The 14,924-nt window shown below is 52.3% G+C and overlaps 2 protein-coding genes across 2 annotated transcripts; one reads left to right on the top strand and one right to left on the bottom strand.

Annotated features, from left to right (window-relative positions):
• The first annotated feature begins 3,525 nt into the window (after positions 1–3,525).
• Positions 3,526–6,993, top strand: crip1 (cysteine-rich protein 1). The gene is made up of 5 exons (XM_068751606.1): positions 3,526–3,653; positions 4,975–5,069; positions 5,329–5,386; positions 5,604–5,647; positions 5,722–6,993. Exons 1-4 carry the CDS (start codon positions 3,614–3,616, stop codon positions 5,639–5,641), a joined length of 231 nt encoding a protein of 76 aa, XP_068607707.1. The 5' UTR covers positions 3,526–3,613; the 3' UTR covers positions 5,642–5,647; positions 5,722–6,993.
• On the bottom strand, positions 6,138–14,486 carry mideasb (mitotic deacetylase associated SANT domain protein b). Its single transcript, XM_068751605.1, has 12 exons — positions 13,239–14,486; positions 11,967–12,224; positions 11,287–11,614; positions 11,133–11,199; positions 10,854–10,996; positions 10,536–10,639; positions 10,307–10,382; positions 9,746–9,834; positions 9,500–9,643; positions 9,284–9,406; positions 8,318–8,508; positions 6,138–7,744 (listed from the first exon to the last, which is right to left on the bottom strand). The coding sequence occupies exons 1-12, from the start codon at positions 14,484–14,486 to the stop codon at positions 7,525–7,527; spliced, it is 2,991 nt and encodes a 996-aa protein (XP_068607706.1). The 3' UTR covers positions 6,138–7,524.
• Positions 14,487–14,924: the final 438 nt, after the last annotated feature.

The raw sequence follows: 14,924 nt of genomic DNA, 5'->3' as shown, positions 1-14,924 counted from the left end.
TCAGGGCAGTGCTCCGGAACACTTTACCAATAAATCTGCGTTCGATCCATTCACACATTCCTTATTAAAACGTATTTCCTAGAAGGTGGGGAACTGATAATGATAAGCACCCTAATTCCATCCCATCATCTACTCCTATTTAACACGTTCCTATAGCATAATGCTAACGTAATGATGCTAACCTTTGCCTCCCCTCTGTTCGCTGGGATCATGGCTGCTGCCACCGACAACCCTGAACCAGTTATCTTGTGTGATGTTTTTACATTTGGGCAGAATGCGATGCACTTCCTGTATTTATTTAAATTTGAGACCTTTACGTTTCCTGCTGCCCCCCCCCCCCCTTGGGTCTGATCGGGGTACAACAGGGCCATGAAGGCTGCACACACTTGGTTTATTTCTGCTGTTAATGTGAGTTGGTTTTTGAGTAGCTTTGAGACACCGGAGACGAGTCGTTCTGTGAGACTCCGCCTCCTACAGTATTATGTTCTGACTGTTTATTGGCTGCCGTAGGGCTTCGACGTTCTTTTCTTTAACTCCCCCAAATAAATCTATCAGAAACTCTGCCTGTCGTGCTCTGTGTCACTCGAGTATCGAAACGCTGCAGCGCTCGCCTCTCGCCTGAGAAACGGCCGACAGGAAGAATGGCGACAGATCAGTTTCTTTCCTGCTGAACGAGAAGTGAAAACCGGCTTCAGGTTTCATTTCAAGATCATTGAACGACAGGTTTGCTTCCCCAGCTAGAACCGAGACCGAGTGCGGCGACCCTGAAGAACCCATCCTGGTTAGAACCTTTAAGGAAGCAGCTGCTGGACACAGAACCGGGCCCCCCTCTGATGGAGGGGGGTCCAAACGGCACCGACTCATGGTTCTGTCCGCATTGTGGGGTGTGCAGCAGAGCCTGTCTCCGGACAAAAGGCCCAGTGTGCATGAATACCAGGAAAACGAGAGAGGAGGGGGCGCTGCGAGCGGTTTGTCGTTTGCTGATGGGCGGCGGCCAACGCCTCTGGGCAGCCCGTCCTCTGTCAGTACCGAGGTCGGGCTGCCAAAGCCGTGAAGGCCCGGAGGTGTTGATGCCCAACTTGGACGTCCTCACACTGCAGCTGCTGTCCTCGCTCTGGGCATCATCACCCTGACCCGTCAGTGGATCAGGGTCCGACCCAGAACCGTGCTGACCTCCACCGTTGCCCCCCCCCCCCCCCCCCCCTCCACAAAGTTTAGTGAAAAGTTGTTCTTTGGTTTCTGTGCATTTATGGAAAACGTGGAAGGAAATTCCAGGGCGTGTCCCTTCATCCAGCTTCACACCAAGCGTTCAAGGGGTTTTCCCGGACCCATCCGGCATCCTTCAGCGACAGGAAGTATCCGTGTTCTCAAATAAAGCATGGAGAAATACAAATCCTGCTGGAAATGTGTTGTTTAACCGTTGCCGGCGTCGCTGTAAATGCATCAGACCCCAGACCGAGCCAAACGGCGGCGCTGACCGGATCTCATTTCAAAGACCCCCCAGCTGTTCCCGAAGAGTGGAAGCCCACCACAGACCGTATCGCCTGGAAAAACGTTTGTGCCTGCCTGCCCAGAGAATCGAGGCCTGTTTGTGTTGTTTGCGAGGCGGTTGTCATGGATACCCAGGTTTCTCAGACGGGCAGGGTTACAAGTCATTTTGAACTTTTTTTTTTTCTTAATGGTTTGGAGAAACTCGGAACTTGATGATGCAGAGATGAAACTAGAGCTGCCTCCTCTTCACGTGTCTGCAGACTGTTTAGAGGAATAACATGTTATTAGAGCTCGAATATTCGCTGGCCGGGGTCGTAGCGGCTCGACTGCTCGCCGGAAGCATCCATTCACCACAAGAATTTATATTTGATTTGGTCTCAGAAGAAATTCCTGCAGGAAAACCACAGAATCCGAATGGTTTGTGCATCAACCCCCCCCCACTGGGAGGGAGTTAAATAAATAATAATCTGATTCTGATGTCACTGAGCGGATTATAGACCCCTAATCTCATCTGGGAACACTTTAGAAGCATCGTTTCCAAGCCTGCGTGTAAAAGCAGGACCCTCGTGGATGCTTTTAATTACCGCCCCGCTCTGGGCCATCATGTCTAATGGGCTGCAGAGAACAGCGGCGGGCGGGCGGGCGGGCGGCTGGAGAACTCGTGGAAATAAAAGTGTAGCAATCCAAACACGCAGCGGGGAGTCGAGGCTCAAGCCGGAACCCGTTGATAGGATCATTTACGGCTGGGAAACCAGGGAATAAAGACAAACGGCCACCGGGTGAATAATGGATCTCCCAACGGGATGAGACGTTCGCTTGTTTTGTAAGCAGTATGTCAGAAACATGCCGCTCAACCACTCACCAGCAACTCCTCGGGAGGAAGTGATGACACGGCGTCCTCGGAGACACGCAGCCGGTCGACTTCCTGTTTCTGTGGCAACGGAAAGACAAACAAACAAAATCAGTTGCGGAGGAAGTTGCAGCGCACTTTCTGCATGACCGTTGAATAGTCGAGCGTGGGCCGGGTCCCAGCAGTATCAATCCTAAACCGGTTTAACCGGGCCGGGTTCTGAAGGGATATTCTCTCTGGATGGGGCCTCAAGCGGCTCCTCCTCCTCCAACAGTTCCCATCCGGTTCCTGTTTTGTGTTTGAGCAGTTGCATAAAAACACGACTTCAAAGTCAAAACAAAGAGGCCTGTCTTCATCGTCGTCTTCATCATCGACGGGTGTTTTCAAGGTCTTCTCCCAATCGTAGTTCTTTGAACCTCAAGCTGGTTTGAGTAGTTTTAGATTTAGATAAATGCTGCAGCTACTCGCTCATTCCTCAGCATGTAAAGGTCAGACCGTCGTCGTTGCCGGGGGTGATGCGTCGCATTGATTATTAATCAGGTGAGTTATCTCACCTTTCAGCTGTCAATCGACTTGTGGGTCCCGTAAACCCACGAGGGCAGAGCAGGGCGGCGTAGCGTGGAAGTAAATGATTAAAGATCAGGAATTGTGTTCTGTAATAAAAACATTAAAGTCATTCTCAGTCGTCATAATCTTTATTCTTATATTTATGATGCATTTACGATGAATCACGCTATATAATAGCTCCTCCTTCTGCGTGGACGTTATATTTCCTGTTTAGAACAACAACAACAAAAACCCACCGTTTCTTCTGGACTCGGCGGACGGGTCGGAGTCCAGACAGAACCAGTTCCACGTTCTCATTTTAAGATCTGCTGTTCTTTGTCTTCATTTAACGTTAGAGGCTGGACCCGTGGGACGGATTGTCCCACATTCAGAAGCAGCCTGGACCTCATGGTGTCCCCCCCGGCCCCAGGTCCGGATCCTGGTCCACCGGTACCGGATGACGGGGAACTGACAGGATTCCTGTGATGATTGTACTTTATGGTGGTGGAACACAAACTCCATCCCTCCTGCTCCACCAGGCCTCTCCCACTGGCAGGAAAAAAACCACAGTCTTCAGTGGGACTATTTCCTGGGCGTATAAATACAGGACGGAGCGCGCAGCAGCGCCTCAGAGCGGAGAGTCGGATCCGCCAGGTGAACCAGTCAGTGCGCCCGCAGTTACCGGAGCAGAACCGGAGCAGAACCGGACCAGACAGCTGCCCCAAGATGCCGAAGTGTCCGAAGTGCAACAAGGAAGTTTACTTCGGTAAGATTCATCAGATGTCCTTCCGTTTGGGCAGAGACATAAAGGAGGAAACGGACGGGAAGTATTTATACACAGATAATTATTGATAAGAGTCAATAATCAGCGCTGCGGGTTTAACCAGTATTACATTAGAATAAGAAGTATTTAAAGTGTGTAAAAAATAAATGCAACGTCGGAAATGTACTTCCTTCTGCTCTTTTCGTAACGCAATATAAATATGACGTCACAGAGCGGCAGTAATAGATTACATCTGCTTGTGAAATGTGAAAGTTTAACCGGAAAATACTTTTGTTTCTAAAAGTAACCCTCTGGTTTAAAAGTACTCTAGTAAATGTACTCGGATACTCTGAGAGAAACGACGCTAAACGATTATGATGAGGAGCACAGCCCTCTTATTTCTAATACTTTGTGTACTTCAGATGTAGAGGTGACACAGCAGTAAAGTAAAAATAAAATAAAAGATAAAATACAATAAAAATGATTCATACCTCTGTGGTGTTTAATAACCGAAATAAACTATTTTCTTTTTTTATTCCTCCTGGATGAAACAAGCGAACTGGTTTGTTCAATAAGACCAAATTCTCTTTATAGTCCCCCCCCCCAAACTATCCATACACCTCATTTCACCTCCTCTTAAAGCTGCTCCTGCTGCGACCCTCTCCATCCTATTGGTGTCTCCTTCACTTTGTGCTAAGTTAACTGGCTGCTTATTTTTGTTAGACAGATATTGGCTCCCCGTCTCGCTCCTGGCCGGAAGCAGGATCGATCCGATGAAACCCGGATTTATCAGCCAGACTGAACGTTATCAAATCTCTCCATCGCTCTTGTTTTGGGGATGGAATGCAGGAATGTCGGTGCAGCGTCCCGCCTTCAAAGTTTTTCCATTGAGTTTAAGGTCTGCGTGTTTTGGACGGCGTCCATGACGCTGCACTCGGGCCTCGTTATTCTGGTCATATTGCCCCATTAAAATAAACGGCAGCAGATTAAAACAACCCGGAGGCCTGCTTTTGTTCAGACATGGCCTTTATTTGAATTTAAACTCGGCTAAATGCAAACCCTGACGGTTGACCTTGTTCTGTTCCCGTGGAGCCTGGGGCCAAACCCGAAGGCAAATCGGGCTGTTTTTTATTGTCAAATGACATGACCGGATTTCTGTCTGCTTCAGTCCTGCTGATAAGATAGGGCCTCGAGATAAAGAGGAGCCTTATCAGTGTTTATGAGGACCGACCCCTCGGGGAAGGCCCGTCCTCCTGTGAGGAGCCACAGCCCAGAGGAGGTTCCGTCCTCTGAACCCGTCTCTTCTGTCCTGTGGCGTTTGCAGCTGAGAAGGTGTCGTCTCTGGGGAAGGACTGGCACAGACCCTGTCTGAGATGTGAGAAGTGCAACAAGACGCTGACGCCAGGATCGCATGCAGAGGTGAGTCCTCGGGACATCCTGGACGGACGACGACTTCCTGGGGTCTCCAGTCATTCTAAGTTTAAGTCATTTGTCATTTGAACGTAGATCTGTTGTTCCATAATGGAGAATCTGGACCTGATTCTGGTCTAGATGGAACTTCTTACCTTCACAGAAGTCCAATGATCTCAGCCACCTGTAGGGGGCAGTGTCAGATCTGTAGACCTCTGTTTCTGTGATGGAACACATCCTGAAAATGAATGAATTCTGCCTCTCACAGCGTGAAGGGAAGCCGTACTGCCACAAACCCTGCTACAGCGCCATGTTTGGACCCGGAGGTGAGTGATGAAGATGATGATGATGTCATTTCTACCTGCGAGACCTGTGTGACGAGTCTGCGCGTTAAACTCATTAAAGCTTGCATTGCTACTAACAGCCATGATGGTGGAACGCTGCCGTCAGAGGAGGAAGTCGATCTCCAAAATAAAAGTCTCCAATGATTATGGTGTTTTATTTTTACGGATGATTGTTACTCATACTTCCTGTTTTTTGCAGGATTTGGACATGGAGGAACTGAAAGCCACAAATATTAAAGACAAGTGAGATAATTAGTCACGTTTTTATTCATCTCAGACATTTTCATGGTTTTATTTATTTTCCTCTGCTTCATCAGGATCGGTTCCAAGATGATGCCCCAAACCCAGAGGGAAGAATCCGGAATGGGGGGGCAAGAAGAAGAAGCAGCAAGCAGCAAACAGTTGAAGAATCATTTATGGGCTTTTTTTTTTAATAAGTCTCTTTTAGTAAGACGAAATCAAACACTTAAAATTTGTCTGGCTTAATTTCTATCTCCTTTCAGAATTGGAGCAAAGCGTTTGGGTTTAATTTAATTAAAATATTATGGACCATTTAAATTCACGAAGCATTTGCATTGGGCCAAATCCTTTCATGTAATGGATTTTACATGTCATTTGTATTAGTACAGGCATCGGATTCTACGGCAGCGCCCCCTTCTGCCCGCCGGTGGTACTGTAGTCCAAGATTTGCACAAGTGCTGAGAAATAAATAAACTTCCTCAAAAGCCAATGGGACCATTTCACAACTTTAATATACAGTGCGTCATAAATCATTACGAAAAACACAGGTGGTAAAAATCAAAAACAAATAAGTTACTCTGTAGTAAAAAGCTCTTGAGATTCCCGTGGGCGTTGGTGCGAACCCCAATATGAAAATAGCATAGAAAGTACACAAATGTTGAATCTCATGCTCGTATAGTTTCTAATCTTTAACTACATAAAATTCCCTTCACCAACTGGAGGATTTGACAAAGTTCTGTGTGTTGGTTTTCATCTTAAACCGGTTCCTGGACGACTTCCCTCTAACAAAAAGGATGTATAAATTAATGCGTGTGTAAAAACCTAGAATTTAACTCGCTCTGTGCATAGACCCAGATTTACTGGTGGTGGAACTGGAGCTCCCCCAGCGCCGCACTGGTTTGTCATTTAAAGGAACCACAGCTTGAACCGTTTTATCTGCCAGGATATATACATATATATCCTTCGACTGAGGCCATTTAATGATGCATTAAAGTCTATGGGACGAAAGCAATCTCACCTCAATGCATACATGCATGCAGGTTTTATGTCAGGAACTCAAATCGCTGTCAGACGGTTTCTCGCTCACATTGGTTGATGTTCAACCAGAAGAGAAGAAGAGCAGGAAGGGCGTCACCATGGAAACATCGTTGGTGCCGTTTGTTGTCTTTCCTGCTCTGTTTATCTGGATCTACGGAGGTTCAGATGGGATGTGTGTGTGTATTGCACATTATGTTTCTGCTTTTTCTTCACTTCCGGTTTCCAAAACAAAACCTCATATTTATAAACAAGCAGCATTATTTACGTTTAAACAAAGCCGACGACAGAAAAATAATTCAATTTCAGCCAAAACCAGGTAATAATAATGAAAATAATATCTGCAAAAAAACCAAAAACAACCTTATATAGCTACACATGTAGAAAACTTCAACCTGTGTGTGTATATATATATAAACAGTGTAAAACTGATTGTCATTTGAAGGTAAAAAGCATCAAAACATCAAAAGGCATCGACAGCGAAGACAAACAGGAGAAATGACGGAGGATTCACAGAACGCTCAGGAAACCGCGCGGTTCAAAACATGTGTCTGAAAAGCTTCCGGATTCCAGCGGAGATTAAGGGCGGGGCTACCGTTGAGACCCCACCCACCGATCCTCCCCCCCGTGGCCAGATTTAAACGACGTTTCCGAGTGGTTCTTCGTCTGAAGGACGCGGTGAGAGACATAAAGTTGGCGCCGTGGTGACCGAGCCCTGTGACCAGTAGAGGAAACTCCTGAAAGGCTTCTCCAGCAGGGTAAAGGGAGAGTCCGTGTTTACAGATGCACATCAGAGTCCCTGAATGCGTCACAAAGGTCCTGCTCATCTCAGAATAAGGCCTCGCTCAATGCCAGTCGTCGTCTTCGCCGTCCTCCTCGTCCGACGAGTCCTCGTTGGTGCTGTCCCCGCCCATCTGTCGGGTCCCGTTCTGCTGCCGGGCGGCGAGCAGGGCGGCGGCCTTGGCCCGCTCCTCGGCCTCCTTCTGGCGGAGCGCGGCGGCCTTCTTCTCCTGCTCGGCGTGGCTCTTCATGTGGGCGCTGCGGCTCTTCACCTTGAAGAAGATCCTGCAGGAGAGAAAGAGGAGCTCGTCGCTATGGAAACACAATGGCTGATGAAAATAACCGTTGTTTAAAACTGAAACCTGGTGGGGGGTGAATAGTCAGAGGACTTGAAGCCAATGGCGCATTTACTTCCTGTTTGTGTACGTAAACATACTGATTATTTACGCCTCTATTTTCTTAATGACGACACAATAAACAAATAAATCTTGTGTGCGATCATGTGACATATTTTAAAAACAAACCAAAGATCTCATAATAAATCGATGGGATAAAAAGAGTTTGATATACAGTTTTGGCAGCAATCGCTAACAGACTATCTGTAGGTCAAAGGTCAATAATGGATATCCCAGCTGTGAATCTGTAGCATAACCCCCCCCCAGAAAGGGGTGATAAGCCTCTGGATCTGCCCCCACTGGAGGCTAATCTGTAGCCACAGAATGGGTAAAAGGTGACGCCAGCCTACCTTATCTACTGTGTTTCTGTTGCTAGGAGACAGCTGGCAACAACACGCTCTGGCTGTTACTTCACCAAACACGAGTCTCCATAACAGCAGCAGGGAGATTTATCTGTGCTCACCTGCCGCACTTCTTGCAGGGGAACTCTCCCTCCGGTCCGGCTGCTCCTTTGTTCCCCGTGGAGGGGCTGGTCCGCCGGGCATTGCCGTCGCAGCGCGGTTTGCTGCTGGGGGGGGGCGGGTGGGTGACCCGGGGGAGCGTGTGGTCGGTCATTACGTCCTCCGGGCCCTTCACGACGAGGATGGTCCCGGGCTGGAGAGAGAGAGAGGTCAAAAGACATTTAAAAAACAACAACACCTAAACTGAGACCCAGCCCTGGTGGCCTTTAGCTGCATCCCCTACATGTCCAGCAGGGGGCAGCAGATCCAGGCAATACGGTAACTAGATTTGATATAATCCCCTTCATCATGTTTCCTCTGCTTCCTCTCTTCTCATCTGACCAGCGCCCCCCCCCGCTGGACCAAACATCTACATGCTTTCACACATGAATTACACAACAACACAGAAACAAGACCCCCGTCCTGTTTATGGATACTGAACAAAACAGCCCCGTAGCTCCTTCCACTGTGTGGGCGGTGCTTTGTGAACTCTGAAACGTCCACAGGGGGGAGATTTAAAAGCAGCTAGCAGTTGGCTGCTAGCTCAAAGAAGATGAAAATGATTGAGGAGACGGTGTGAGGTATGGGAGCTCCTTATTGTCCAAGAGGATGAGGAGGAGGAGGAGACCCACCACCATCTAACAGGGATGCTTTCATGTGATTTTCTCCATTTACAAAGCGCTGCTGCTTCTCTGCACGACAACAAATATGGCTGAACACGAGCACCAAATCCCAGCAGCCACTAAATCAGAATGTTTCCTGCAGAATAAACTCCTGATTATTCTTCAGCTGCTGAGAATCAGAGCTAAAGGAGGACGGAGGCCGGATGAGCTCCAGAGACTCCTTCCTGTGAGGGGCGTCGGCTTAATCTGAGGTCCAATCAGGAACAGATACCTCCTCCACTCCTCGAATGTCGGCCTCACACTCACGTTCTGAGTCGCCTGCGGCACGTGTGCCACCCTGGAGGGGCCGACATCCTGTTTCCTGTCGGCGGACCCTTCCCACTTCCTGCTGTCCTCCTCCGGCTGTGGCTCCGGTCTGTGGGCGCCCTGCTAGGACCAACGAAGAAGGCGGCCATTCAAGTTCATTTCAGGACTCAGCTGATCATTTAAATTGATTTGTTATTTGTGGAACTTGTCGGTGACCTTGTGGTCCGTCACCTCCTCGCTGCTCCCGCCCTCCGGAGGCGCCGACGCGCCGTAGATCAGCATCCCGCTGCGTCCCATCTTAACGTGCTTCTTGTAGGTGTAGTAGAACTCCACGCACTGCGCCACTGACTTGGTGACAACCTGAAATTAAATTAGAAGAGCACTCAGAAGAGAGCAGACCTTCGCCCGACTGTGATACTGGAAGTGATTCCGGGAGGAGGAAACCAGCTGATTCAATCGTACCTGCTTCTGCACGATGAAGAAGTCCTTCCTGTACGCCGCGATGCCTTTGTTGAACTGACGTCTCTCAGCTGCAGTCCAGCTGTCTGATCCTGTGGGGGGGGGGGGGGGGGGGGCGCAGCATTTAAAACCCTCAACGAGAGTCTCTGAATGCGTGGCGGTGAACCTGAGCCGATCATTCCACCCCCGAGCCTTAAAACTTCACACGCATTAACAATAACCCCCCCGGTCTTCTTCTGGGATTAACCACATGCTGTAACCCCCCCCCCCCACACACCCACCCCTCGACAGTCACCACAACACTCTCGCTGCTGCAGCTGCCACGACCGAAGCCGCAGGAAATAAACAAGCCTCTTCTCTCATTGGTCCAATCAGTCAAAAAAAAGGTAGCTAGTAGCTAACTAGCGTCGATGCTACAGCTCCACCCTGTTAATGATTGGACTTCCAGCCCGTTCTGACTCCACCAGGAGCAGCAACAACGGAACCCAGAGAGAGAACCGGTTCTCCAGCTGAAGTCGCTGAATGCGACGGAACTGGTGGAGCGTGGACGGAGGCGAGACTGACCCGAGTAGTGGTACTCTGATAGATGATGAGGCTTTGGGAAGATGGGACTCCTCAGCATCAGGAGGGACAGAGCCACCTGAAAGACAAGCCACATCAGCAGCCGCGACGACGGACGGGTCACATCGTCATTAGCGCGCGTTAAACACGGATCCGCTCTAAGGAGAAGCCGCCCGATTGGACAAACGGCGGAGAGTCGGGCCGCATTGATCACCGTTCGGCGCCGTCTCACCATGATGTCCCCTTTGCACTCGTGCAGACAGTGGTGGGCTAACTCCTGGTTGGTGCCTCCGCCGCAGAACACGCTGGAGCAGGCGAGGTGCATCAGGTCGTCCACTGGAACGGAGAGCCGGACACACAGGAAAACGCCAGCGTGAAATATCCACGGGAACGCGAGTGGAAGGAGAACGAGGCCGGACAGCAGCAAATCAGCAAGGCATCAACGTGGCAACGAGATTGAATAAGCAGCTAGCATCAGCTAACCGCAGCTAGCATCAGCTCCCGCTGGTTCCAGGCGACATCATGAAACTCCACCTCTGGTTTTTCCTACCTTTCTTCTGGTGGTCGGGTTTCCCTCCCAGTTCAACCAGTGGAGCCCAGACCAGCTCAGCTTGGTGACGATCCAGCTCCACAGCCGACCGGGGCCTCAGCTCCGGAACCTCGGCCTGATACCGTGACCCGATATTGATCCGTCTGGGAACAAGGACGCCAGCGTAAGCGATGAGGCTTTGAACCAATCGGATCTGATCTTACGTCTACGTCGCTGCGGTTTAGACGTTTTATTCACTGGAGAATATTTCATTTCTGGCTCTTCTGATCTTTAACTCACGGCTCGATGCTGACCGGCGTGGCGTCGCCCACAGCAGACAGGACGGGCGGCGTGATGTCACAGCTGTCTGAGGGGGGGCAGCAACAAACCCCACTCAGTGACATCATCAACGAGCATCGTGTTACCTTCTGAGACACGGGTGACCGTCACTCACTGGAGCGCAGCAGGCTGCGCGCCGCCGACTTGGGCGTGGCGGGCGGAGGGAGGCCCTGGCTGGAAGACAGGAAGGTGGCGAAGTAGAGACCGGAGCCCTCGCGGACGGGGCTGAGGATGGGGGGGGGCGTGTAGGGGGGGATGCTGAGGGGGTTGTCGGCGAGGCGGACGGGTGAACGCAGGTGGCTCTGGTAGGGGGTGATGCTGGAGTAGACTGGCGGCGCAATGAACAAACTGGCCTTCGGAGGCGGGATGAAGAGCGGCTCGGGCCGAGGCCGCCGTTTGGACTTTCTGCCATCGTCATCTTTTTCTCCGTCCGTTCCCCCATTCTGGAGAGAAAGACCGTTTAAAGAGGTGAACTCCATCAGCCTGAAGGGAAAAGCCTGAAGACCCCCCCCCTCATAAAGACGAGGGTGGCGGCGGGACAACCTGATAATCTGCTGGAACTGGGACACAAACCAATTCACCAAATGAATAGGAGACAGGGAGAAAAGTGTGGGGGCGGGGGAGACGGCAGGCATGGATGGGGGGGGGGGGGAGCTGGGGGAGCGATGTGGCATGAAAACAAGGAATTAACGGCAGGAGCGGAGACGGCGTGGAAACGGGCGGGGGGGGCGGCAGAACAGACAATCTCAGCGTCTTTAAATGTAAACACAAAAAAGGCAGGAAGTGCGTTCCCACCTGCTCCGAGTTCCTGAGCGACCGCCTGCGAGCGACAATGACCGACAGCTTGTGGTCGCCATGGCCCGGTTCCTGGGAGCCGGAGAGCCGGGGGGGCCAGCTGGAGGACAGGACCGCCTCGTCTCTGTCAGGGGAGGAGGGGCCCTGCCGTCGCACCGGGACAGACACGGGGATGACCAACGGGAGGAGGCTTTCGTCTCGAGGCCGCTTCCCGTTCGGACCCTCGGGGTCGGCGGGGCTCCATGGCCGGTGGGGATCCTGATGAAGAGGAGGAGGAGGAGGAGGAGTTAAGGGAGCTGCAAACGCATCGCTGGAATACTAAACGCTGAAAGAAGGAGTTAGAGAAGGAAGGAAAGGATCTCCACATTTACAGGAGGTGAACCTCAACGCCGTTACCTCGCTGCTAGCCATGTTCGTTAGCATATAGCGGTGATGCAAAGCCATCGGAGGCGGAGCCATCGACATGCACCCGGATTCTATACTCGCTGCTGCTGCTGGAAAACTCCAGCGCCTACACACCAGAGATATTCTGCTGAGCGCTGCATGCAGGGGGGGGGGGGGACGCAGCCATGAAACCAAACACCATCCGACCGGCCGAGCTGCAGAAACACTGACGCACAACTTGTTGCACAATCAAGACATTCAGCGCACAAACAGAGATGAGAGGCTTCTGGTCGGGGGGGGGGGGAGTCGCCGCACAAGAAGCCGATTGTCAAGTTTATGTCCACAAAGCGTCTCCGTCTGTCCACGAATACGTCAAGCGTCTCTTCCAGCACTAATCACGTCTTTTGCTCCGGTTGTCTCGGCACAATTATAACCTGGGATAATAAATAAAATGGATTCTGAGCGATTAAGAGTTCCGGCTTGCAGCGAGGAGTCGAGACATGAAGCGCGATGCTTTTGGAACGCTCCGTTCTCTTCTGCTTAGAGATCACATCAAAGGAAAAGGGAAGAAGGAAAGGGAGAGCGGGACGAGGGAGAGGACAAGCAAGTGATTTGGACTACCTGACCCAGTTCTGTACTCAGGATCTGGATCCGTACGCCGACAGGAGATTTATTTCCCTTTGATTTACAGAAATGTTAACGACGCTGATGCGTCGCTACACCGGGGACGCACCGGGGACGCACCGGGGCTACACCGGGGCTACACCGGGGATGCACCGGAGCTACACCGGAGCCGCACCGGGGCTGAACGCGTTTGTCTCTGGTTCCGGAACAAACCCACGTAACTTCCTGTCATCCGGGACCAAACCAACAGAACTGAACACTTACATGTGGCGGCAGAGACTCCATTTCTGAGGCCTTCTGAGCGAGCGTCTCCAGGTTAGCCTCCTGGGACACCCTCCGCTTCCTGTGCGTGCTCTGGATGACCCCCGTCGGCGCCGCTTGGATGTCACCGGCGCCGTTCCGGGAACCCTGCGGGCCCGACGCGGCCAGGTCCGGGGAGGCGGCGAGGAACGGGTTGTCCGATGGGGCGCCGCCCTCCTTGGAGAGCCGCCGTGTTCTGCGACGCTGCGTCTGGGGTTGCGTGTGGGCCGGGGGCCCCGAAGGCTGCTGCGGTTCTGGGGTGATGTCCTGGATGACTGGCTCCTGGACCTTTGGGGGCGCTGAAGCAGAGGGGTCCTGGGAGTGCAGCACCAGCGGCGGGGGCTGGGGTGCATTTTGCACGCCGGGGTAATAGTGGGGCACACGAGGCTGCTGGATTTGCAGCTCTTGTTGTTGTTGTTGTTGTTGTTGTTGATGCTGCTGCTGCTGGATCATGTGATGATGCTGAAGCGGGCGCGGCGCCGTGGCTTGCGGCGGGTAGACGGGCGGGTTGGGCAGCGTGGTCCGGTTCCCCTGGAAGGACTGGTAGTAGGCCGGCAGGTGCTGCTTGGGCTGACCGAACGCCAGCTGGAAGGGCTGCAGGACCGAGCTCCCCCCCGGGTGGGCGGCGGCGTGCTGCTGGGCGTTCAGCGCCCCGGGTTTTAAAGTCTCCTGCTGGTCCCACTCCATCCCCCGAGCCTGGACGGCGTCCCGGTACGCCTCGGCGGCAGGATTCAGCAGCTTGTCCGCGGGTCTGCTTGCCGGGTCGTGCATCATCTTGGCGAATGCGTTCTGCGTCCTCGAGTCCGTTACGCCGATGTAGTTGCCGATATTTTGCCCCCAGCTTGAGACGGCGTTCCAGGACGCAGCCCTCTGCTGCTGGGACAGGGACGGCTGCTGCTGCTGGCTCGGCTCCTGCTGGGTCCACTTCATCGGTACCGTCTGCTGATAATGGCCTCTGCTCTGGTCTCCCTTGTCCGGGCTGAAGATCACGGAGTTGAGGTACATGTGAGGCCCCTCTGGATTGGAGGTGACGGTGCTGGCGGCCTCGCTCGGCCCCGGTTCCGAGGCGGTGCCCGCCGGGACGTAGTACGTCCCCTCGGGTTGCTGAGACATGTCCTTCACCGTGGCGTTTTGTTCATTGAAAAACGTGATGCGTTTGCCTGTTCTTTTGGCGCCGGGTTTCTGCTGAGCTGGTACGCTCATGACGGGCATGAATGGCAGGCGAGCGGTTCCTGACCGGCGGCGCCGCCGCCGCCGTTAACGCTCCCGCGGAACGGGACGTGGACCGAGATAATCCCGTCTGAGGTCCTCTGTGGAGACGTCTGCGTGTCGTCGTCTTTCATGGGCGACACCCTGTGAAGAGAAAACCAGAGGTCATGAATGGAGCCGCCAGACTAAGGGGGGGTCCAGTCCTCCGTTCAGACCCGGAGCCGATCGCCACATCGCGTCCCGGTCGTCTCATCCGCTGCTGGATTATGCTGAGTCATGATTAATGACATCAGCGACCAAAAAAAAAAAGAAAAGGAAAAATGGCTGAACATCCAGAACCGATCGTCTGAATGAGAATCTTGTGAACCGTGGCTGCAAACGTGAAAAAGGAGGGCAACTGAAAGTGAGCGAGCGTGAGTCATCGTGACACGAGCGCCGCCG

The sequence above is a fragment of the Brachionichthys hirsutus genome, chromosome 18 (assembly GCF_040956055.1).
Source record: "Brachionichthys hirsutus isolate HB-005 chromosome 18, CSIRO-AGI_Bhir_v1, whole genome shotgun sequence".
Taxonomy (NCBI): Eukaryota; Metazoa; Chordata; class Actinopteri; order Lophiiformes; family Brachionichthyidae; genus Brachionichthys; species Brachionichthys hirsutus.
The sequence above is the reverse complement of the archived record's forward strand: the minus strand, read 5'-3'. Positions and strand labels throughout refer to the sequence as shown.

Coding starts and splice junctions, on each gene's coding strand:
- crip1 (XM_068751606.1), top strand. CDS start 3,614: ATGCCGAAGTGTCCGAAGTGCAACAAGGAAGTTTACTTCG. Junction 3,654..4,974: donor CAACAAGGAAGTTTACTTCG/GTAAGATTCATC, acceptor TGGCGTTTGCAG/CTGAGAAGGTGTCGTCTCTG. Junction 5,070..5,328: donor CGCCAGGATCGCATGCAGAG/GTGAGTCCTCGG, acceptor TGCCTCTCACAG/CGTGAAGGGAAGCCGTACTG.
- mideasb (XM_068751605.1), bottom strand. CDS start 14,486: ATGCCCGTCATGAGCGTACCAGCTCAGCAGAAACCCGGCGCCAAAAGA. Junction 9,644..9,745: donor TCTTCATCGTGCAGAAGCAG/GTACGATTGAAT, acceptor ATTTAATTTCAG/GTTGTCACCAAGTCAGTGGC. Junction 8,509..9,283: donor TGCCGCAGGCGACTCAGAAC/GTGAGTGTGAGG, acceptor CTCTCTCTCCAG/CCCGGGACCATCCTCGTCGT.